This window comes from Mesoplodon densirostris, chromosome 6 (assembly GCF_025265405.1).
Source record: "Mesoplodon densirostris isolate mMesDen1 chromosome 6, mMesDen1 primary haplotype, whole genome shotgun sequence".
Lineage (NCBI taxonomy): Eukaryota > Metazoa > Chordata > Mammalia > Artiodactyla > Ziphiidae > Mesoplodon > Mesoplodon densirostris.
In genome coordinates, this window is record NC_082666.1 from 42,345,871 (window position 1) to 42,371,076 (window position 25,206).

General features: G+C 36.9%; 1 protein-coding gene across 8 annotated transcripts in view; it reads left to right on the top strand.

Annotated features, from left to right (window-relative positions):
• Positions 1-25,206, top strand: part of TUT7 (terminal uridylyl transferase 7) — a 60,468-nt gene that overhangs the window by 1,118 nt on the left and 34,144 nt on the right. For all 8 annotated transcript variants that reach the window (XR_009532794.1, XM_060101636.1, XM_060101637.1 and 5 more), the window contains 11 exons: positions 99-649; positions 4,806-4,987; positions 5,344-5,460; positions 5,961-6,138; positions 8,103-8,191; positions 9,976-10,027; positions 10,992-11,061; positions 12,043-12,169; positions 14,240-14,359; positions 20,749-20,901; positions 23,785-23,965. Coding sequence is in view for 7 of the 8 variants with exons in the window: in XM_060101636.1 (XP_059957619.1) it covers positions 130-649; positions 4,806-4,987; positions 5,344-5,460; positions 5,961-6,138; positions 8,103-8,191; positions 9,976-10,027; positions 10,992-11,061; positions 12,043-12,169; positions 14,240-14,359; positions 20,749-20,901; positions 23,785-23,965 (1,789 nt within the window). In the remaining variant the exon portion in view is untranslated. The remainder of the gene's footprint in view (positions 1-98; positions 650-4,805; positions 4,988-5,343; positions 5,461-5,960; positions 6,139-8,102; positions 8,192-9,975; positions 10,028-10,991; positions 11,062-12,042; positions 12,170-14,239; positions 14,360-20,748; positions 20,902-23,784; positions 23,966-25,206) is intronic.

Genomic DNA, 25,206 nt, shown 5'->3' on the forward strand with positions numbered 1-25,206 from the left:
CTTACAAGCTTTTGAGCATCTGTGCAATAAATGTGTGGTACTTTGTGAACTTAGTATGATACCTTGTTATAGTTTGTCTCCAAAATGCCTTCTTCCAGGTGAAGAGTAAGAAAATTGAAGTCAAAGACCATGGGAGATGCCGCAAAACCTTATTTTGTGAGGCGTGCTAAAGAGCGAGGGACTACAGATGATGAGGATTTCAGAAGGGGTCACCCCCAACAAGATTATTTAATAATGGATGATTATGCTAAAGGCCATAGCAGTAAAATGGAAAAAGGCCTTCCAAAAAGAAAAGGAACACCAGGGAACTATGGGAATACCCCCAGAAAAGGACCATATGCTGTTTCTAGCAACCCATATGCATTTAAGAACCCAATTTACAGTCAACCCGCTTGGATGAATGACAACCACAAAGATCAGAGTAAAAGATGGCTATCTGATGAACTTGCTGGTAATTCAGACAGTTGGAGAGAATTCAAACCTGGACCTAGAATTCCTGTTACAAACCGACCAAGAAAAGACTCTTTTCAAGAAAGTGAAGATGGGTATAGGTGGCAAGATGGAAGAGGGTGCAGAACTGTAAGACGACTATTTCATAAAGACCTGACAAGCCTCGAAACTATGTCAGAAATGGAAGCAGGAAGCCCTGGTAATGTTTCCAACTTGTCAGATTACAACCCTGATGTCAGCAATGTCTTTTATTTTTCATTCAAATGAGTTTTAATATTTTCAGCAATGCAATTCCAATTTTTCATAGTTTCTGCTTATTTTGTGATTATTTTAAGGATTGTAATCATGTTATTTGGGCAACTTCAATATGTTGCATGTATTTCCCTTTAAAAGTTTACTTTGCCACAAGCCTTATTTTACTTTAGTAAAACTATATTTCCCATTGGTACTTTTTACAGAAGAGGGTGATGATATCCCCCTGGGGATATACCGTAATTTCTGAGGGGTATGTATGTGTTTTCTAAATTATGTATTTTAATTTTGTACTTGAATAATGAATATCTATAATATAAATGACAGAATATAAAACTTAAAAAAAAACTTATTCTATATAAAAACATGATGTAGACTGCATATATCTCCTGCTACGGAGGGATATGTGTCTTTTGTGTGGAGCATCAATCTCTAGAGAAGGATAGTGCAAGATTTTTTTTCCTCAAAAGTGAACATGGTAAACAGGTTGAAAAACATTGTTTAGAAAGTCAGAAATTCAGATAAGATAAAAGCTTGTCCTTTTAGTTTCAGTAAAACCAAAAGCCTTCTTAGCACCCTATGTGCTTGATAATAATTGCCCCAGAGTTATTATTTATACCTTTTTCTAAAAGGTGAATAGATTTTGTCCATGTAGCAGAAGAACAGAAGAATCAACCAGCCTCGTAAATCTTTAAGCTAAAAAGAACTTGAAGGAATTGCAGCGCTCTGTCATGCTGTATCAAAGGTAGAATCACAGTTTTATTCAATACAAAACAGGTAGCTGTGTCTCTGGAGAGGTTAAATTTATCCAGACTTGTTTATGCAGACTGGTAGATGAGGAAGTGGAACTGAAATCAAGTACTGTGCTGCTCTGGCCATGAACTCGGCCTGGAATCTGACAGAGGGAACTGAACACGTATTCATAATTTCTGGCCTTTCGATTCTAAAAGTTTGTGTATATTTAAGTAGTTCTTTATTACTGTGTCCAGTTGAGACATGGACATTCTAATTTAGTTACCAATTGTTGGTCTTTCAGAAAAGAAAAAGTTGATCTTAAGCAGCATTACCAAAAGAAAGATTTATAGGTCAGAAGTTTGCAACCAGATAGATATTAAAAGAGACTGTTTGCAGACCAAAAACCTCTTATTCTATATTCCTGTCTAGTCTTAAAAGCAAAGCTTAAGTGATTTTGAATAGGACCTGCATTTTTACTATCTTTTTGTTGAAGTCAATCCAAAACTCCTGTGTTTGCGATATATAAAATTATATTTGTGTGCTTTCAGTTTCCAAATGAAGGACTGTTCAGTTTCTATCCCTTGAAAAATCTTCATAAAGAAAATATTAAGCTTTGGCATAACATTGCTTACTGTAGCGAGAAATTCAGTTTAAAATATAGACTTTACACTATACTCAGAGGATCCTAAAAAGGATCTCACTAAAGGGCCTGAAATTTTCCTTAAATCAAACATATATCTTAATAAGGAAGGGTCTTATTAAATGATGCAAGAAGATGTAATGAAAATTATCTTAGAGTTGCTTTGTTTTTTAATACTAACTTTCTATTTTTCAGTTCTACTTTACTTCCCCTACTTCATTCCTCATATATCCTAGATTGCCAATTTAATATATTTGGGACAATGCCATTAATGATCTTAGCTGGAAAATATCCGCTCAGATGCACTTGTCCTTTGTGAATGGAGTAATGGACCATATGCAAATAAAATATGAGAAACTTGGAGTACTGTATATAGAAAATTCATATTACTACAAAAAGCCTGGGATGAGCCAGGTAGTTTTCCTCTAAGTAATTATGGGAATTTTTTTAGCAATACCCAGCTTTGCCTTTCTAGATTCCCTCCAATGAGATTTTAACTGTTTTTACCATGCAGGCCTATGAAATTCAGTTCAGAAGTTTGTATTGCCTTGTCAGTTCCTGCCTTTTTTTTTAAACAAAGTAAGGGGTGGGGAGTTCTGGTCTATTTTAGATGTGAATGGGTTTGCTACAAGAAGGGATTTTTCTTATACTGTTAGATAGAAAGATGAATTTCAGAATTCCATCCATTCTCTAATCTCTGTTTTAAATCCCTTTATTGGATTTAGTCATGTGTCCCTGGACAAGTTACTTATTTTCTTGGACCAGCATGTTCCCTATCTGTATAATGGGGATAATATTAGCATCCATGACAGGATCACTGTAGGGATTAATCTGAGCCAGTGCACATAAAGTGCTTACATTGCATCTGTCGCATGAGAAAATACTCAGTACTGGTAGCTGCATTTATTGTCATCACCAGACAATTTGTGCAGCCATCCACTTCTGTGTATAAAATAAGGAGTTAACTGTGCTCTTTGGAGGGAAATTAAAGTCACTCGTTTTAGAAAAATGATAGCAAATATAGTGAGAAGCCTTTGTGATCCAGAGAGAGGAGATGAAAAAAGGAGTTTGGTTTCATATCAGTTTTTGCTTTGTGAACTAACGATGGACTTCTCTGATGATGTTGCACATGTTAGTGTAAACCTTTAACGAGTGTTTGCCTAAGAAACTTTGCCCTGAAAACTGAAGTCAGATGCAGTTATTTAGAGTTTGTATTGATAAGCAAAATAAATGAGAATAGACACACTTCTGAGTTAAAAGAATTGCTTATCTCAAAGGTTTATGGGGACCAGGAGCACTATCCTTAATTGGGCATAGGGGGAGTGTTAAAAAGCAATAGACCGTTTTTGACTACTTACCTTTTAGTATTCTATTTGTCCCATTTTGATTGCTTTAAAAAAAAACAACAACTGTATTTGTCCTAATACTTGTTTAATTTTTTTAATTGCTGCTGTATTTGCAGAATTTCATTATATTCATCTTAGGGTAGTTTGAGTACAGTGCTTGCTGCTTTTCCTTTAGAGCTGTTGGCGATAGCTATTTTTAAAATTAGAGGTCCTATACGTCCCTTTCCTGACATAATTTCTTTTCAGTCGACTGATTCATCATACTTGCTATACAAGTAATGAGTTCCACTGAAAACTTGACATGACAGTTACCTCATGCAGAGCATTTCAGTAGGTTTATATTTTCAGAGAGTACTTTTTGGTAAGCCATTTAAAAACTATTCAGTCCACTTGTCACACTTTTAATTGAGGAAATGAATTTCATTTTACTCTTATGTGGTACTAGTAGCTTCATTTTCAGAACTTGATAGAAATTACCAAAGCTATTAAAAACAATTTTTTGTAGATCAGTTCCACAGGCATCTTCAGTTTTACTGAAGTTGAAAAGTTATAAGTTTAAAAAAGGAATAGATTCATTTATCAGTTATAAGGACTGTAGAACTAACAGCAGGGTTTATAAACAAATGTATTAGTCTGTACTTGTAGAAAACTTTTATTTCAACTGCTAATTGTTTTTTTCCTTTGAAATGTGCTCAGTGTGCAGGCTGTTCAAAGAAGCTAAAATGAAAGTAAAGATAAAATGGGTAATAGTTATCCTCAGTAAATACAGTTTTGGCTTGGACTTCTTGATATTAATGTGGGGGAGGGCCCAATTATGTGAATGCTAAATTTACAATTTAGTGACGGATTTTCACTCCAGATAAGAATGTAGTTGATTTCTGAGTTCTTTGGAGATAGACTGTCCATCTTTGCTCCATTGAGACTGTTCACTTATAAAAAATGAAAACAGATGTGGATAGTTTTCATTAGAATACCAGGTATACTTACAGGTGTACTAGGAAGCGTTAGATACATGTACATTATATATTATGATATATTAATCACATTAGAATTACAGGTGTACTTCAAAGGTTAATTTTTACTATTGCTTGAGTATGCTCAGCAGTATACCAGGAAGAGATGATAAAATCATATTTTATGGTTGAAGTAGAATTCTTTTAAGTTTTCCAAAAAGATGGTTTCTGTGGATTGGTGTATCCAAATGTGAGGAGCTTAAGAGTATTTAAGCATTTTATCCATGGGAGAGGTATACCTTTCCTCTTGCTCTGTGTTCATATGTCATTCAGATATCACATGATTTCATTAATAAATATGTAAGTTCTGCTTTTTACTCAGAGTGGTGTTATTCAGTATTGCCAATAATATTTTCCCCCTAACTTAAGAAAACAAGAAACAGAGGTCCAGACCTAGGAAGCCACGGAGGACTAGAAATGAGGAAAATGAACAGGATGGAGACTTGGAAGGCCCTGTGATTGATGAGTCTGTGCTTTCAACTAAGGAGCTACTGGGCTTACAGCAGGCTGAGGAGCGATTGAAAAGAGACTGCATAGACAGGCTGAAAAGGGTAACAGCCTTTATTTGGTAGTTAAAATCCTTGTTTTGGCTTAATCTGTTAGTAATTGGGAACATGTGCTTTGATGAATTATATATCCTACTTTGGTATTTAAGCACTACAAGTCAAAAGTGATACTGTTTAATTTAATAGAATTACTTTTTTTTTAAGAATTACTTTTAAAAAATGATTATTAGCATAGTGATAAAGAGTGATAGTACTATATTAACGGTTTTTAAAGTGAATGAGAAATCATCTCCTGGCCAGTTTTTGTTTACCTGTATTTTGTCTCTGTACATCTTTCTCTCTATGTGTCTCTATAAATATGTGCTTATGTGTATGTCTCTACAAATCTCTTCAAATTGTAGCGACCGAGAAACTACCCTACAGCAAAGTACACCTGCAAACTCTGTGATGTTTTAATTGAATCCATTGCATTTGCTCATAAGCATATCAAAGAGAAGAGGCACAAGAAAAACATTAAGGTAAGTTTACTATAACCCAAACAAATACGTTTGCTTGTCAGTTATTACTTGTCATCTTTATGACTTTCCTTAAGATTATGGTATTAGTAATTTTGCTACTTATATTTCTGAATTTATTTTGACCAAAATATTTTATACTGGTCAGATATGTTTGCTGGGCAGTCTTGTGAATTTCCTTAGGACAGTATCAGGATGAATGAAGCCAATGGTAGGACCTAGATATATGTCCTTAGGCCAGTAATAATAAAGTAAATAATTTGCCATTGCTGTTTCTAAAGTTCTTTCTTTACACTTTTTCCTTATTCCTGTCTTCCCTCTATTATCACTTTATGTGCATAAAGAAGTGTGTGCGTGTTTGATAAGATGAAGACTAAAACAGCTAAAGTGAGAAGGAGGGCTAAGAAAAATATTCCAGAATACTGTACAGGGTGTTGTCTCTGTGAACGGTAGAAGGTAAAAACTGTGTGAGTCATTTTTAATCTCAACATTGATCCTAAAAGGAGAAGCAGGAGGAAGAGTTGCTCACCACGTTACCCCCGCCTACACCCTCCCAGATAAGTGCGATTGGTATTGCCATTGACAGAGTGGTACAGGAGTTTGGCTTACACAATGAGAACTTGGAACAGAGACTAGAAATTAAACGTATCATGGAAAATGTGTTCCAGCACAAGTTACCAGGTATTTTCTAGATTTGTTTTTCTTTTTAGCTACCTAAAAGTACCCCATTCATTTTTCCTACCAGTAGTAATTTTTGCCTAATAGAAATTGATTTGCCATGTCCTGAAGCTCTCAATTTTATTGTATGTTTTTGTTTCTCCTGGCTTACGCTAAGGTAACAAAGACTTTTACATATGTTGTCATTAACCTGTCTTCATTGTGAGTTTCATTGTGTCTGTCCATTTACATGCCCCATATTATTAGAGCACCATGGGACTCTTGTATATCTGTTTACCTTTCTATTTATTTATTTACTTTCCACCTCTAAGTTCAGTTTCTTTTTTTTTAATTGAAGTATAGTTGACTTACAATATATTAGTTTCAGGTGTACAACATAGTGATACAGTATTTTTTATACATTACAAAATGATCACCACACCTTTCTGCCTATTTACATTGACACAATATTTTGAGTTAAAATAAAGAAAAATATCCTGGAGTCATTTTCAGGTTATCTGTGTCCATAAAAGGTTCTATTTAACCTCACTTAAAAGAATTGCACCATCTAAAATGAGCTTTCAAAACTAATTTGTAAGAGATTTTATACAGTGTTGAATTGATTTTTCCAAGTTATGTCTGTGGAGCCATGGAAAACTATTTTTTTTGAAAGCTCCACAAGTGATTCTGATCCACAGCCAGGGTTGAAATCACTATTTGAATTTATCGCCGTACCACCCATAAAACTGTTTGTTCTACTGAAAGATCATTCATATAGTATATGATTCATATTAATATATATCTGTTAAAAAAATAAAGGGCAAGATTCTGCTCATCCCCCTGTATAGGTGTCTCATCCTTTATGTTGTAGACAAGCTCCTGAGAAGTCATTTGTAATTTTGATTTTTTTTTTTTTTTTTTTTTTTTTTTTTTCGGTATGTGGGCCTCTCACTGTTGTGGCCTCTCCCGTTGCGGAGCACAGGCTCCGGACGCGCAGGCCCAGCGGCCATGGCTCACGGGCCCAGCTGCTCCGCGGCATATGGGATCCTCCCAGACCGGGGCACGAACCCGCATCCCCTGCATCGGCAGGCGGACTCTCAACCACTGCGCCACCAGGGAGGCCCTGTAATTTTGATTTTTGCCATAGATTTTCATTGTAAAATTGAATGTGCTTTGTCATGGAAAACCTGTTAAAACCCAAAGAAGTTGTTTGACTTAACAAACCTGAAAAAAAAAAAAAAATACAAGGTCCCCTGGTAAGAAGGGGTAATTTTTTGGCACAATAGTAAAACATTGGGAAAAATGCTACAAAATAAATATAGGTGGTACACATACACACGTCTTACTCTGAACTGTGAATCGCTTGCTGCCTAACATTTTAAGTTATATCAGTGATATTACAATTATTTTCTAAACTTTTCCTAGAGGGATTATATTATGTTAAATTAAGCTTTTTGTTCATAATACAATGAGTATTCATATTGAAAAGTAACTTTATGCTGATTTTTGTAATTATTGTTTTACTGAAACATGATCTTTATAGTAAATTATACCTATGTACGCTTTCAAAAAGGTGAAGGGTTTGCATTAACTCTTCAGTATATACATACTATCAGGTTTACAAACGTATAGCAAAGTTAGGCATCCCTTTTCGACTTCCACATTTTAAAAATCATTTCAAATAGTATTTTCTGCACAAAACATGAAATAGTAGAGTAAGTTTTAACATGTTTTACAACTGATATGAAAAGAGTGGCTATTAAACTAAACTGCAGTCAATGCAGTCTTCCTTTTTAAATAAAATAAAATGAAGACGAGCAAAGAGTCACCCATTCTTGTTCTTTGCTTATGCCAGACTTGAACAGTTTTTCTTTTGTGTGTAGTTCTAATTGATGGTTACATTTCTGAAATAGCAGTGTCTTGTAATAACTTTTGAGAAATTTTACTTTATTTATGACTTGTATTTATTCAATTTTTTTTGGTTTTAGATTGTTCTCTGAGATTATATGGGTCATCCAGTAGCAGATTGGGTTTCAAAAATTCGGATATAAACATTGACATTCAATTTCCAGCCATTGTAAGTACAAAGTGAAGTGTTAGAATTTTCACAGAGTGGTACAGAAATTCTTTTTTTCCCCAAATGTGAGCTATATATGGATATATTTTAGATACTTGAAGACAGTTTAAGTGTGATGTTTTTTTTCCTAAAACTGCATTGTTTTTCCTAAAATTGCTGTTTTTATGTTCTTCTGCATGCCTTCAATTTTAGCGCATTTCTTTTTATTCTACAGATCTTTCATACTTTCTTTAGACACTGGTCTTCTAACCATGTAAATCTGATGGGGTAATTTAGGTCTGTTAACTTGAAAGGATTAAATTATCTTGATAAGTCAACTTTCCAATGGCAGGAAAGGATTTCAGATTTCAAATTGTGTATCTATATAAACATTTATGACCTGCAAGCTTAATTTGTTCCTGAGTTTCCTCTTATATACACCCACCTTGTAAAAATAATTCTGCTTTTGAAGAACTACACCTAGCCTAGATTTCTGGTGTAAACATGGTTCAAAAAGATGTTGATGAGTCAGAACTTTAAAACTGGAAGGGACTTTGGTAGATTATCCATTTACTTACTGGTGGTTCCTGCAGGCCAGTTTGCAAATGGTTTATGCCCATTTACTTGGGTTGCTACTTAAAAATAAAAATGATTCCTAGTCTGCTCCCCCAGATGTTCTGTTTCACAACTGCTCATTCCTTGCCATCCCTGACTGCTATAGCTACATGCTCAGCTGACCAATAGATTTTACTGTTCTTTTAACCTTAAATTCTGCTTAATAATTTACCAGCATAGCAGTTATTTTGATTTCATGTCATTCATTCATTTAGCAAATATTCAGTGAGTTTGAGTATATGTCAAGCACCATACTAGGTTCTAGAGGACAAAACAGATACCATTCCTCCCTCCTGGAATTCATACGTAGAGAAGGAGATAAGTAATTATGTATGTATAATTAATTATAATGAGAGCTATGCAGGGAAACAAGGTTCTGTGAGAGAAAATAAGAGTGTAGATACAGCTGTCCTGAAGGCCCCTTTGAAAGGATTACATTTAAACTGAACTCTAAAAGATGAAAATGGGTGGGGACAATGAAAGGGTAAAAGAGTAGTGAGAGGCCCGCACCTCGAAGGAAAAAAAAAAAAGTGTTTCAGCCTGAGGGCACATCATTTGCAAACTGTGAGTTTGGCCATTCAAGGCGCTGAAGGGAAAATTGTAAGGGCTGTGGTGAAGGGACCTTGAGAAAGAATAGTTTAAGATTAGGATAGAGGAGTAGTCTGGGGCCCAACATACAGGAAGCCAGAATTTCATTTTGACCTAAGGGCATTAAGAAGCCAGACTGAGAGTTTTAAGGAGGGTCACAACTAGATCTAATGTATGATTTTTAAGTGGTTTTGGTTCCTGTGTGGAGCAAGGATTAATAGAGAAAGGCAAGACTAAAGTGGAGACCCAGGTAAGCAATCTGTTGAAGTAGTCTCACAGAGTGAGAAGTAATATTGTTAACAATTTGACAACCTCTAGCCACAACTTTGAGATTTGCTGAGAGGCTGATTACCTCAGGAATTAGTGAATCAGGAGTTAACTGCGTAGTAGGTCTCTTTTTGCCCACACTCATGCTCTTTTTGCCCATCTCTCTGTGTCTGACTGATGTGTGCACACAGCACAATGATTAATTCCTTTACTGTGGTAGCAAGGTGCTTTCTAATTTGGAAAGGAATTTGGGTAATTTCAGACGACTGTGTATTATCTCAGTGAAGCAAAAGTACTTATGGATTATTTGATATATTCACTGATTTATTTCCTAGATGTCTCAGCCAGATGTTCTCTTACTTGTCCAAGAATGTTTAAAGAACAGTGGTAAGGCCAAATTCTTTCCACATTTTGCTCTTAAATTTTTCATTTGTCTATAATTTGAATATCTTATTTCTCAAACTTTGAAAATAGGAAGTCATGTTTTTTGATTTACTTATATGGGTAATATCCAAACAAAAAACTAAAGCAAATGCCCATGAATTATTAGCAAGTTAATTAGAGTCTTGTTAGTTGTCCTACTATGCAGAATAATTACTTTGTAAGTAAAGCTTTTAGCTTGGTGATACTGTCATAATTTATAAAGATTATATTAGCCCTAGGCTGAGACTAAAAAGAATCAAAATATGTAAAATTTACTCTTGAGGGTAAAAAAATAAAGGATAATCTTTTTTATTCCATGGTTTAAATTAATACTTTACAAATAATAAATAGTGTGGCCCAGCCCAGATGAATGAATCAACAAATAGTTGTTCCCAATTAGGTTTATCAGTTGTCCAGAGTAATGTCCAGCTGGGGCTTGACGGCTTATGTGCTTTCCATATGCCTCATTAAATTGTCTCATCCCTTGAATTAGTCTTTCCCATCCTTTTTGTTTTGATTGAATGAAACATTTGAACATTTCTTCTTACTTCAGTCAGCATGTATTTTGACCCCACGTATTTTAGTAGCTTTTGCAGCAATTTTTTTTAATGTCCTATTCATATTTCTAATTATGTTACCCACATAACATTTAAATGTTCTAATTCAATAATGTAGTCATTTCTAATCAGACATTAGTTTTTCAAAATAAGGATTTTAAATTAATGTGATTACTTGATTCTTGAATATAATACTTTTTTCCTTTTCAAGTCACTTTTATTTCATAATCATCTCTTGAGAACCTTATTTTGTAATGGTCTTTCAAAAGGCCAAGCAGATAATTCACAACTGGTACTTGTACTTTATCTAGTTGTGCTTTTAAACAAAGGCTTAGTTAACTAACCTATCTGATATTCTTTTCTTTTTCCAGACTCTTTTATTGATGTTGATGCAGATTTCCACGCTAGGGTGCCAGTGGTGGTGTGCAGAGAAAAGCAAAGGTCTCTGCCTCTTTAAGCTGTTTATTAAATACCAACTTGCCAAAAGCACTTGTACTTTACTCCATCTTAATGTCCAGTTTCTAGAATTGTAAGCTCCTATGTGGTTAATTTCACAAGCTTCCTGTTAGCATTCTCCCTCTACTGTTGCTGTTTAACACAAGAGGAAAAAGTGTTTTATTTTTAAAAGGGTAAAATTACTTAAAAAGAAAAAATATAGGAAAGAAGCATTTTGACCCATTTCAGTAAAAAACAGCTCTGTCAAATAGTTACTTGCTCTAATCACCTTTATTTGCCATCCTTTTTAGAAGCATTTTAAACAGTGCTGAGTAACAGTTCACCCGGCTCTCTCTCCATCTGGAAGTATTACCATTACCACTGTAAATGGGTAGTTTGTAGGCTGTAATGATTTGCCATTAGGCAGATTCCTCCAACTAGGGAAAACACTCTTGCCCTTATAAAGATGAATTCATACTCCCATTTGAAACATTTTACAGTATTCTCCTTACTTGCATTTTCCCCAAAAAATAATTTTAATGTATGAAAACATGAAGTTTTAGTTCTTGAAAATTAAAGTTTACTCGGAAGACAGCTGCCCTATCTTTTTTTTTTTTTTTTTTTTTTCTTTGCGGTTTGCGGTCCTCTCACTGTTGTGGCCTCTCCCGTTGCGGAGCACAGGCTCCAGACGCGCAGGCCCAGCGGCCATGGCTCACGGGCCCAGCCGCTCTGTGGCATGTGGGATCTTCCCGGACTGGGGCACGAACCCGTGTCCCCTGCATCGGCAGGCGGACTCTCAACCACTGCACCACCAGGGAAGCCCTGTCCTATCTTTTTTAATCCAATATTGAGATGACCCATAAAGGTTTAGTGAGTTAGAAGTATTTATTATCAGTGTAAATTAGTTGGTGGTGGTGTAAAAGCCACCTGATACCTGTATAATACTTTCTCTTTTTCCTTCCCATTCTCACCCTCTACCCCCACCAGTGGTCTTCTTTGTAAAGTGAGTGCAGGAAATGAAAATGCTTGTCTGACAACAAATCATTTAACTGCCCTTGGAAAACTAGAATCAAAGCTGGTTCCTTTGGTGATTGCCTTTAGGCACTGGGCAAAGGTAGGTTTGAGTTCTTTAAATGAATGCACATTCTATGTGTGCATAAGCAGTATGCTTTGATTTTTACATGGTTCATTTAATCTTAAATGTTTGGATGCATATTTATAGACATCAAGGGAGTTGGCATCTGAGTATTAGAACAGAAATTTTAATGTGTACAGAAAGAAAAATTCAGTTTCTATTTCACTATGACATATTGCTCAAAAGATCAAAATGCTTTATGATGCTTATTAAAAATTAGATTTGTAAGTCAAATCCCAGAGTTATGGCCCAAGTGTTTACATTTTTTTTTCTTTTCTTTGTAGTTCTGATCCCTCACCAAACAAAAGTAAAATTTTGATGGTTTAAAAAATACCTCGAAAGCTATTTCCATATATTTGTTAGTGGAAGCAACCAGCTGGCATTTCAGTGATGTGTCCTAAATCTAACATTACTCTCATTGGCTGGAGGCAAATTCAAAAACACATAGTTTAAATAACAGCAGAAGAGAATTCTGTCAGTCCCTCTCCCATTTCCCCCTTTCTATTGGTAGAATGGCACTGCTGTTACCCTCAGAAAAATGCAACTCTCCCAGAATCTTAATTTTTGTACGAGTCTGTCTCAAACCATAATTCTTTCCATGTTAATTGTGTAGCAGGGATTTCTATGGATTTCTCAGCTGACATCCTTGGAAGCAAGTTCACTTTATTTCATGAATTTATAAGGTTGTCTGTGCTTGATCAGCTTCACTAACTAAAGCCCCCCATCCCTTAGTCTCAGTTTGGGGCTGGATCTTGTTCATGTTGTCCTGCTCAATTAAGAGAGACAAAATTACGCTGCTTAAAGATTCTTGATGTAGGTTGTCAAGAAAACCTGATAAAAACGTGTGTGGATTAAGGCAAATTATGGCCATCAGTGAAAAGTCAGTTTAGAGCGCAGGACTCCCACAAGTGGGTTAAGAAATCATTTTCTGCAGATCAAGAAAATATACTCATCACAATATTCCTACCTTTGTACCCTATGAATCAAATACACTGTAAATAAACCAGGTCTTTGCTGAGGAAAAAACAATGTCCAAAAGCATTTATAAATGAAGCTGCAGCTTCATAAGATGAATATCATCAATAGGAAGTACATTACTCTCATGTGACCCACCAAGTGTTTACATTTTAACTAGTTTCTGGCAGTGATTCTCAGGCACAGGAAAGTTTGAGGTGAAGCTTCTCATACCATTTCCAGTAATATACCCAGAGACTCCCCAAAAATGAAAGCCACTATCTGATCTTGCTTTACATTTCTACAGTGTTTTAAATATGGTATCCTATTGAAATGCTCAAATAAGCATGAGAGCATCTAACATTTCCCCAAAATATAAGGTCCCATCATGATTATAAAATTGAGATTCTGTGTAGAGAAAAGCCAAAGCTTTACCGATTAAGACATGGCCGTAACAATATGTAGTTCCTGTTGCTTGGGTCCAGGACCCAACAGGGACAGAGGATGTCCCACTCTTAACTGGGTGAATTGATAATCACAATGTGCTGTGCTTTGAAAGCAGCCTCCTCCTTCATCACTAAGTAGGCCATGCTTTCTAAGTTGTTATTTCTGCTAGCGCTAATGACTTTGCCTACATTCTCCCCTAATCGCCTTTCTGACCAAAGCATGCATTTTCAAGATAGTAGCTAAGGGTGAGGGGACCATCAAACTGAGCAAAGCCATTTGGCTTACAGTTGGAAGTGAACCATCATTTTGACTTCATTAACAAGTTTTTGAACCAAGTGAATGGATTTACCATGGATATCAAAAAAATAAAACAGCAAATATTAGTTTTAGGGCCCTTCACAAATGAGTTTAGTTAACAAAATGAAAAATTTGAAATTGAAACTCACTCAAAACCACAATATTTGGTTACCCCAAAAGTACAAGGAAGTATTTTGTCGCTGTGGAGTTTTATTTGGAGGGGTAAATCATGTGACACACGGAAATGAAGTAACGGGTTTTAGACCAAATTGCGTAAATGACAAGTTTACAAAAGAATGTACTTTTTGACAAGTACAAAAGAATGCTTATCCTCTTTTCTCTCATTTGTAGCTTTGCAGTATAGATCGCCCTGAAGAAGGAGGTTTGCCACCTTATGTGTTTGCCCTGATGGCCATTTTCTTTCTTCAACAGAGGAAAGAACCCCTTCTGCCTGTTTATCTAGGATCATGGGTATAAAACTTTTTTGCTTATATATCTGATACTGATTTTATTACAGGGCCACAATCCCTTGTGTATAATTTCAGAGTCTAAAAACCTAACCAGAACTGACATGAATTTATTTATCCTACTATTGTGAATATTCATACTTTTCACTGCTGAAATATTAATGTATTTGACTCAGGATGCTGCCCTGTACTCTGCTTAGGGACACTGTTACTTTTCTAAACTGAAAAAACTCTTGATTTATGGAACACATGATCCTGAGGTTTTCAGACAAGAGAATGTGAACCTATATTATCATTTGGTACACACTTTCTTTGGGTACAGTTTTATAATTTGATACTTGAATTTATATATCACCTCCAGACAGACTGTAGGAAGCTTTTGCTTCGCTATCACTTACTTTCTATTTCTAGTCTTTTGATTCTCTTTATACCCCGTTCCCTGTGAAAGAAAAGAAAATATAAGTGCTGAAATTGCTACCTATAGCACAAGATGCAGAACTTAGTAGTCACCTCTTGAATAATATTTTGCTATAATCTTTAAGATGAATTAGACTTCAGTGATGTGACTGTTCTTTCTTTCTGGATAAATTTAAGTTGAGCTGATTTATTTAAATAGTAAGATTTAAGAAGAAGCCATCCCAAAGTCAAAATGAGGTTCTTCTCATTCTCTTGGAAACCTCACTGTTAATCCCTAGGTGTTTATCTTGATAAAAATCTTACTTGTACACTTACTTTATAAAAAGGCTCACTGGGTGAAAGCTTACTTTGGTACATCCAGTATTTTAACTAGTCTTCTTACCATACGCAGGATTCTTGTCATTTAAGGAGATGTTCTAGAGCAGTAGCCCTTAATTATGGGTCTATAAAAAATATATAAGATTTTAAGGAATTTTTTCTTTATACTTAATAAGTTGAGAATTAAGCAGGGACCTTTGTCTGCCAGGCCCTGAGAATAAAGACTAAAGCAGAATAAGTCCTATATAGACTCTGTCTTGGCATTAGGGATTGCAGTCTGCTGTGCTGTGACCCAGTTGCCTAAAGGGAGCTCTCTTTGTGCTTGTGGTACTGAAATGAAAAAACTCAGGGTATCCTTGCTAGTCTGTTCTCCTGGTAGAAAAAAGGGTGAGAGAACAAAGTCAAGCCTTAGTTGATAAATAACCCTTTTCATCAGACCCCAATAGGATTCTGTGAAAGTCTTTGAAGGTTTCTTTTCACTTTGATCCAAGAGAGACAGGAGTTTAAGATGGAACCAAACCAGTTGGACTCCTATGCCAAACAAAAAGCCTTGGAAGAGGTTGGATGCATTGCCATGCTCACTAATGTCTTAGTGAAATCTGCCTTTTCTTGTGTCCTCATCATCTCTAAAGTAGGCATCTGTCACTGATGTGAGGATGCAGTAAAAAAAAAAAAAAAAATGCTTCTATTCTGGTGATGGGATTCTCCTCAGGATTTGCTTAAGAGTAGCATGAATACCCTTTCCTATGGCCAGTGTATTATTTCCTCGGGAGTAGTACTGGAATTTCTCTAAGGTGACCCAGAATTTGGTTTTGATTATACGATTTATGATTCAATAACAAAAACAAGTATGTGGTGGCCAAATACTAGATTGAATTCTGTGTATCAAATAGGGCAAACTCTGCTGCCTGAACCAAAGTGATCTGTAGCGTTCGGCATTTTAAACTAGTCCAGTATCAGGGTGCTGGCTTCTGCTAGGGTCTTTTAGTCAAAAATATGAAGCAAGTGAGAGAAAAGAAATTCAGTGCCTTGTTCATGCCAGATATTTTATATCACTATTTCTGCAGAAAATCTATTGAGAACCTTAAAATTATGTGCATGAAAGTATCTAAACTGTTAACTCCTTCAAAATTTTTAAAGCACTCTGTATGTTAGTCACTGTACTGGGCCCTGAAGGTAATACACATATGTATAAGACTAAATTCTCTGTCAAGAAGTTGAGAGTATTGTATCTCTGTGCTCAGATCTGTGTTTTCAAAAATCTTTCAGCCATTCTCTCCCAACCTACTCAGATTTCTTCCATGTTGGAGATTATCTCTCTGACCTTTTACTCCCAATTAAAATTCCCATTTATTATCATTAGATATTGATATGTGAGTTGTGAATGATGAATAGGCTTAACCCTGTGTTCTTAGCATCTTTTATCCCCTACAACAATATTTTACTAGTAGATATTATTTGGAATCTTCCGTATTTTAGATTATGTAAACGTAACCCTTAGGAAACAGTTATTTACACTTTAAGGATGCCAGATAATATAGTAGAAAGAAGAGTAGTGTTAAAGTTTGGCAGCCCTGAGATTCACCCAGGATTTGCCACTTAAATCCTTGTGACCTTGAACAGGTTATTTAATCTCTGAGCCTTGGTGAAAGACTCATCTGCAAATTTTTGAAATGAGATCAGGAATGTAGAGTTCCTGGAACTCTACAGGTAGGAGAACAGATGTAGTCCTTTCCCCCTTCAATAGAAAGGCAAGTTCCACTTATGGTATGTATGTGTGAACTCCTAAAACAAGTGATCCTTCTGGAGATAACAGCTATAAATTCTCAACAAAATACATAAAACAACAACGTGAAGGCTCTGGAGACTGAATAAATGCAAACAGACTTTGGAGAGAAGTCAAAACCTGTAGCAAGTGACCAACACAGAGTGAGTTTCTGTTTTTCAGTGGCTTTACCCCTGAAGGCAACCCTGGTAGAAAAACCAGTCCTCTTTCTGGCCAGAGGAACTAAGGCCACCAGATAATAAGGGGAAGAAAAAACAGAAAGGGAAGATATAGAGAAGTGGAACCCTTAATTCTGTGTGGGAACTCAGTACATCACTGACTGACTTCTGAACCAGTCCAGCATGCCATATAAGGAGATTAGAAGTCAATACTCTGTCCTCACAAAAAGAAAAAGACTGAACATGCTGAAAATCAACAACTCTTTTTAGATCCATCAGAGAACTGAGGTCATGAGGAAAACCACTGCCCCCAAAATTGGAGAGACAGGCAAATATATAACTTGTCAGAGCATAAGCCCAGGGAACAGAATCCTGCCCATGGAACGGCCACCAGGGTAGGAAAACATGGACTCTGATTCTGGAGACTCAGTTTGGATAAGCTTGAAAGTGAAAAACAATAAGGGGGCCAGTCTTAGGGGGCTGATTTCATGAGTTTTATCTCCAAAAATGCCCACCAGTTTCTCAGGGTAAAAATCTAAGAAAAATCCCATTTGAGGGAAAAGCTAGCCATTTTGAAATTGCCTGGAGCATTATGCTGTTAGAAACAAAAACCTGCCCTCAAGGGAAACTGTTTTACCAGAGCCTAACCACCTTAAGTTTTATCAGGGCCTAACTGTCCTGGGTAAAGGAAAAATACCAACTCCAACCCTCTGTAGTTTCCTGTCTCACCTCAGGTGGGCAGGACTGAGAAGCACTTTGTGAAGGTCACAGCCCAGGACCACAGTCTCACTAAAAGACTGAGATCTGAACATAGGACTATAGAATGCTTCCTCTCCCCTCACACCTTACTACAGCATCATTAGGCCTCCGGTGTAATAATGGGTTTACAACAGACAGACCTCATATAAGAAGAAATCTCTTGGGAAACCCAAAAGCAATACAGGAGACAAAAACAAGGATACCAGCATAAGTTATAGCCCCTTGACATGTACAGCTACAACAAACAGTACATAGCCTGACTCCTAGCCAGGTAAAAGAAAACCTCACACCACAGGCCTATATTTTACCCAGCTTTCCACAAAAAAATAACAAGGCATACTAAAAGTCAGAAAACATAGTTTGAAGAAACAGCAAACATTGGAATTATCAGACTAGGAGTTTAAAAAACAAGAATATGCTAAGGGCCCTAAAGGAAAAAATGTTCAACATGCAGAAACAAATAGGTAATATAAGCTGAGAGATGAAAACTCGAGGGAAGAATCAAACGGAAATACTAAAAATCAAAACTAACAAAAATGAAGAATGCCTTTGATGGATTCATCAGGAAACGACAAAGCTGCGGAAAAAATCAGTGAGCTTTATTCAATGGAAACTTCTCAAACTGAAAAGCAAAGAGGAACAAAAGAATGAAAAAGAAATGGAACAGAATAGCTAAGAACTGTAGGACAGTTACTAAGGGTTGTAATGTATGTATAATGGGAATACCTGGAGAAGAAGAAAGAGAAAGAAACAGAAGAAACAGTTGAAGTAATAATGACTGAGAATTTTTTTTTTTTTTTCGGTATGCGGGCCTCTCACTGTTGTGGCCTCTCCCGTTGCGGAGCACAGGCTCCAGACGCGCAGGCTCAGCGGCCATGGCTCACGGGCCCAGCCGCTCCGCGGCATGTGGGATCTTCCCGGACCGGGGCACGAACCTGCGTCCCCTGCATCGGCAGGCGGACTCTCAACCACTGCGCCACCAGGGAAGCCCATGACTGAGAATTTTTTAAATAAATGACAGACTTATAAACCATACATGTGAAGCAGACTGAAGACAGTTAAGAGCCAAGGCTTACTAAACTGAGCTGAGGTTGGAGCTGCTGTCTCCCAGAGATGTGACAATCTGCACTTTGTCTAAGCAAGTTAATTACCTATAAAACAAAAGTAGCTACACGTATTGGAGTAACATAAAGAATCCAGAATTTTCACAATACATTATAGTATCACAATATCCAGAATACAATCCAAAAATACTCAACAATACAAAGAGCCAAGAAAATGGGACACACTCTCAAGGGAAAAGAAATCAACAGATGCCAAGCCCAAGATAAGATACCAAAGACTTTAAAAGCAGTTGTTACAACTGTTCCATGAGACAAAGGAAATACACTTGCAATAATCTGAAGAGATAGAGAATATCAGCCAGAGAATTAGGAAGTGTAAAGAGAACCAAATGGAAATTTTAGAAGTGAAAGATACATTATTTTAAATTAAAAAAATTTACTGGATGGGCATCATAGCAGAGTGGAGGTGACATAGGAAAGAGTCAGTAGATATGAAAATAGATAAGTAGAAACTAATCTAAAGAAGAAAAAGAAAAAAAGTTAAAAAATAAATAAACCTCAGGGACTTGTGGAACAATTTCAAAAAAATCTAACCTATGGGTAGTTTGAGCCCCAGAAGGAGAGGAGCAAGAGAAGGGGATAGAAAAAAACAAAGTTTCACAAATTTGATAAAAAGACAAACTTACAGTCTCAATAAGCCAAGTAAACCTCAAGTAAGATAAATTCAAAGAGAAACATGCTTAGCACATCATAGTCAGACTGCTGAAAACCAAAACTAAAGAGCAAAACTCAAAAGCAGCGGGAGAAACACCTTACATAAGGTGAGAAAGGTAAATAAGTACATATCAAGTGGTGGTAATTCTCTGAGGAAAAATAAACCAGGGTAGGAAGGACAGAGAGTGAAAGAGTAGGAGTTATTTAGAGTCCAAGATATTTGAGCAGAGCCTGAATGTGTTCCTCACTGCATGGGTTAGCTGATTTAGGGAGAAGAGCCTTCCAAGCAGAGGGAATAGCAGGTGTCAGCTCCAAGCCAGGAGGACAGATCGAGAAAATGGGTCAGAGAAGTAGCAAAGGACCAGATTACCTAGGCCCTAGAAAAGACCGAATTTCATCCTGAGTAAGAAGGAAACTGTCATGAGCAGGTCAGTGACATGATGTCTTCTGTTTTAGGATTGCTCTGTCTGCTAGACCAAAGAAGTAGTCCATTTGATGTGGAAATACATTGGGGAACTGGGGCTACCACAGACACACCCCACCCCACAATTCATTATGTACATTAACCTGTCTAAAAGGCTGTGATACATCCCTTTGTACCTACAGTAAAGAAATCTGTTCACATTTGTTCCACATTTCTTAGACCTTTTGAGCCTAGACTTTTCTTTAGCATCTTAACAATGTCAAAAGAAACACTTTATATTTATTAAACACTTACTATATGCCATACCCTGTATCTGAATGCTTTGTGTCCATTATTTTATTCCATAACTATCCCATGAAGGAGATTCTAGTGTTATCCCTTTTTACAAGAGCCTGAAACCTAAATAAAATGAGGACCTTACTGAAGGTCTCACAGCTAGTACATGAGGGAGTGAGATTTGGGCCCAGGTGGTTTTATTCCAGAACCATGACCTTAGGCCTAGGCCATGTTGCCTTCTCTTAGACTATCTACTAAAGAATTATTTCCAAAAATCACCAATTCTTTTGCAAATCAAAACCTTGATTTTTCCTTTAAATTTACAGATGTCTCAAAGATACTCCTTTTATTAAAAAATACCTTTTATATTTTCAGTGAACTAAAGTATGTTACTTTTCATTTCTTCCAGGATTAATATGCTCTGCTTGATATAAAATCGTTTCTGCCTTATAATAGTATGTGTCTAATTTTTCCCAGATTGAAGGATTCTCATTAAACAAACTAGGGAATTTCAACCTTAAAGAAATTCAGAAAGACTCTGTGGTCTGGGAGTACACTGATAATGCTGCAGGGGACACAGACTCAGCAAAAGAAGAGGCACCAAAAGAAATGCCCGTTAAAAGGGGACAGGTCTGTTCTCCCTTGTTGCTAGTTTTACCGTCTATTTTTAATTTGTTGTTAATTGTGGAGTTTATGAGTTACTCAGTTCTTCCTCTCTTCTTTCCTCAACTGTCTTAACCATTTCGTGGCTGTTTAGTTTCCTAGTCTATTCAGTCCTTTGAATAGACAAGTAATGAGAAAAGGTAAAATTCAAATAATTGAATCCCCAGTTACTCATGTGGTTTCTTGTGTGTGCAAGGTGCTATGAAAGAGGCTGAGAATTCAAAGATAAATTCCCATCTGTCCTCTAAGAGCTTAGGTCTTAGATAGTATTATGAGGTTTAAATATATGAAAAGTTAACTAAGCTCAAATTACTAAAATAACAGTGAATAAGTCTGTGGTCTAGTGTGCTTGTGCGTATCCATACCATTAGGGGTGGGCAGGAGAATTTATGCGAAAGGAAAGAATTGCCATTAGAATTTCAAACAAAAATCTGAACAATGTAATTATATTAGTAATAACAATAGGATTCTGACCCAAATTGGTAAATGGGCCTTGACTCCATGAGCTTCCCCATAACCCTTTGGGGTAAAATGACAGTAATATCCACAAAATACTTCTGAGATCCAGATTCTAATCCTAGCTCTTCACTAACAGGTCATGTCACTCTTTTAGTCCTTATTTACTCATGCCTAAAATGAGATAATGGTGAATCATACGTTCTCCAGGTGTGTTTTCTGGAATCATTGAGAGTTGAGGGGAAGAGGGTTGGGGTGGCACTCTACCCCTGTTGCCGCCGGAACATGCTGCTGGTATCAGTTTTCTATTTGGGGTTCCAGGAGTGGCTAAAAGCACAAGCTGTGGAGCCAGAATATTTGAATTGACAAACACAAATGCAGCTCTCCCACTTCCTAGCTGTGTGTCTTTGGGCAGATGACTTAATCTTTCTGTGCCCCAGTTTCCTCACCTGTGAATGGGGATGATATTGGTACCCTCTCATAGTCACTGATTTATAGAATGCTTCACTCAGTGCCGAGCATGTGGTAAGCACTCGGTAAATGCTAGTTGCTAGTCTTACTTTATTTGAGAAAGAAAGTGTTCTCTACGTTAGAAAAGCAGAAACAATAACAACAACAACAGCAAAAAGTGTAAGTACCACTAGTCTAGATATGTCAAAGGTCTCTTAAGTTCCATGTTATGATATTATCAAGTCATTTCAGTGAGATGCTTAAAAATCCTTAGTAATGCTGAATATATGGATAAAGAGGTGAGATCTAATGAAGCTTTCCATTTCTGGGGTTTTCTTTGTGTCCTCAACTATAGTGTGTGGGACCTAGACAACTTCCATTTTTAATCAGTTTTGCTTTGTAAGTCCACCTAATAACTTTATCTTATTTCACAGAACCTTTGTGGTTAAGATTTAGTGAATAAGTATGTGGCATTAATAAAATACCATACCACTTGTTTTGAAGCTTGATATAATAAAGTGCGATTGGAAACAAATTTGTATACCCTAGAAGGAAAAGCTATTGATGCAAGTCCAATTAAATACTTTATCTTTTCATTTGAATGCTAATTGGAGAGATAAATCATGCTGCCACTTCTGAAACTGAGACCTCGACAGTGTCGAAATTGCATGGTGCGGTGAAAGAACACTGGACTGGGGTCAGGAGACATTGTCCTCATTTTGCTCCTGATGGGCATTGAGACCTTTGACAAGTCACTCTTTGGACTTCAGTTCCTTCTCTTGTAGCATATGGGAGTTGAACCAGATTACCTCTTAAGAGCATCTTACAGTTGTGACATTGTTTCAATGGTATATGGATTTCTTGTATTTAAAAGACTATACCTAAATGAAAAAATACAGAGAGCAGCCAGTCTGCCAGATGCTTTCCCTTGTTTCTGATTTAATCCTCATAACTATCCTGTGTTATAGGTGGTATCATCCCTACTCTGCAGATAATGGTAGCGACCATTTTTTGAACATGTGTGCCAGGCACTGTGCTAAGCTCTTAACAGACACTCTCTCACTCAGTCCTCCCAACAACCCTATGAGGTGGGTACTGTGATCCCCATTGTTCAGATGAGGAAACTGAGGCTTAGACAGCTTATATACCTTCACCAGGATCAGACACAGCGAATAAATGGCAGAGCTGGATTTGAAAGCTAAGCATGTCCCACTCCAAAGCCAGTTCTCTTAGCCTCTGTGCTATACTGCCAATCCAAGAAAGAAGAAGCTAAGTCACAGAGCAGTTAAGATCTGTGAAGTGGCAAAATTGTATTTGGACCAATTTTTTTCTTTTCTAAGTCCTTTATACTTTCCACTATATTCCATCACAGTATGTCCCAACTTGTCATGAGTCTGTGAGTGGAAAACTTAGTATTAATTTCTGATATCAAGAGTTATTTATTTGACTTTAAAATCAGTTGCTACTGGCAGATTCAATGAACTTAATGTAGCTTCTCAGAGCAAGTGAGTGGAGTGTTTTTCCTTTTGCTCTGTGCCTCTAGCTGCAGCCCATTTCTGTGTGTAACTGTGTAAAGGCACCCTCCAGAGGCAGGAACAGGGAGAGCTCAGTGCTGAGAGTAGTAGCAGTCGGGGCACAGTTCTCTCCACCTGCCCTTAAGACTTCAAAATAAGGAGTGCTGCCTGGTTACATAAAACTGCCTGTCTATTCCTATGATAATGACTAGATTTTAACATACTTTAATCCTGGGAATTCAGTGAAGGAAGGCTGTTTTCCTACAATCAAAATAGAACCTAGAATGTGGTTATCTAGATAGGCTGTCAAATTCATATCTTTGCTAAGGTTTTTCAGATTTTTTTAAATTTGATGCTTGAATGATCTCTTATTTTTCAGATTGTACTGACATCTGAAATAACCTGCGTGTTTTCTGTTTGCTGTTAATAGGTATCATTAATGTTTGATTTAAAGCACCAGCCTTCAGTACCAGTTGGGCAGCTCTGGGTGGAATTGCTTCGATTCTATGCTTTAGAATTTAATTTGGCTGATTTAGTGATAAGTATCCGTGTCAAAGAATCGGTATCTCGTGAATCAAAGGATTGGCCCAAAAAGCGCATTGCCATTGAAGGTACCTCAAAATGTTTATCTTTAATTTCCCCACCCCACCTTTTTTTTAAGGTGTCAGTCTAACAGCATGCTTTTTATTTCAGTCTTTTTTCAGCTCCTACATGTGAGGTAGGCCTGACCCCAAAAGTGAAATAGATAGCTAGAATCTTGCATGTGTTACAGTGAGTCATTCCAAGGGACCAAATTGTTCATCCTGGGTTTTTTAAGTGCTGCAACAAAACATCTTAATCACTTAAGCAACTAAAAGAATGGCTGGCTGTGTCCTTATTTTCTTTGTAAATTGCTTAACAACTTGAAATGCTTAAAAAGTCTTTTCCAAGTGATGTGTAAATCCTGCTTTCCTCTTTGCTGTTCTCATTTCTGGATTTTTAGATTCACTCCTTTCATGGATTGTTGTTGATGTTGTTTAGTTTTACAAAGGTTGAGGAAAATACCTTTTCTCATGAAAAATAACATTCTTCATTGGATTCCTCTCCATAGAGAAAAAGGATAGTTATTTTTGGAATATCTGAAGTAACATTTAGAACTTATTCATAAAAACACCTTTTCTCTTAAAAAAAACACTTAAACTCTTAAATGAGTTAAGGTTCATTTAACTGAAACCATTGTATAAAAGACATACTGATGTGCCCTGTAGATTTCATTAAGTGTCTGAGATCTTCTCAGCTTTACAAAGTCAGGAGGTGGAAACCCCACTAGAAATCTTAATTCTCCTCCTTCAGATAATTTAAAGAACCTCCTAAATGGAATTCTTTTATTTTTGCTTGATTTTTTTCAAGCCTTATATTGCATAAGAGGGTTTTTTTGCATTTTGCATAAATTCTGTGTGCAGTCATGGGGATCTCACATTTTTAAACCCTCCCCTGCAGTTTCTCTGGCTCAGCTCTTCTGGCCAATTGCCTAACCTGCTGGAGTTCTAGGGGAGGAGAAAAGATTGAGAGAAGTGGTGTCTCCTCCTGGTGCCTCCCTCTCGCCCCTGAATTCAGTCCAGCCAGTTCAGTGATGGGGCTTCCCAGGGCAGAAGAGTGGAGGTAAGCTCTACAAACCGCAGGGCCTGGCTGAGTGGGGAGGCTAAGCACTCAGCAGAGCCTGGCGGGAAGACCTCACTTCCCGAGGGCACAAGAGCCACACTGATGACATCTTTTTTTTTTTTTTTTTTTCAACCTCCGCAGTCACAGAACAGAATAGGGAAGGGGTACTGGTTCTGAACAGAATGGGTTCTCTTCAGAGAGCAGATGTTTA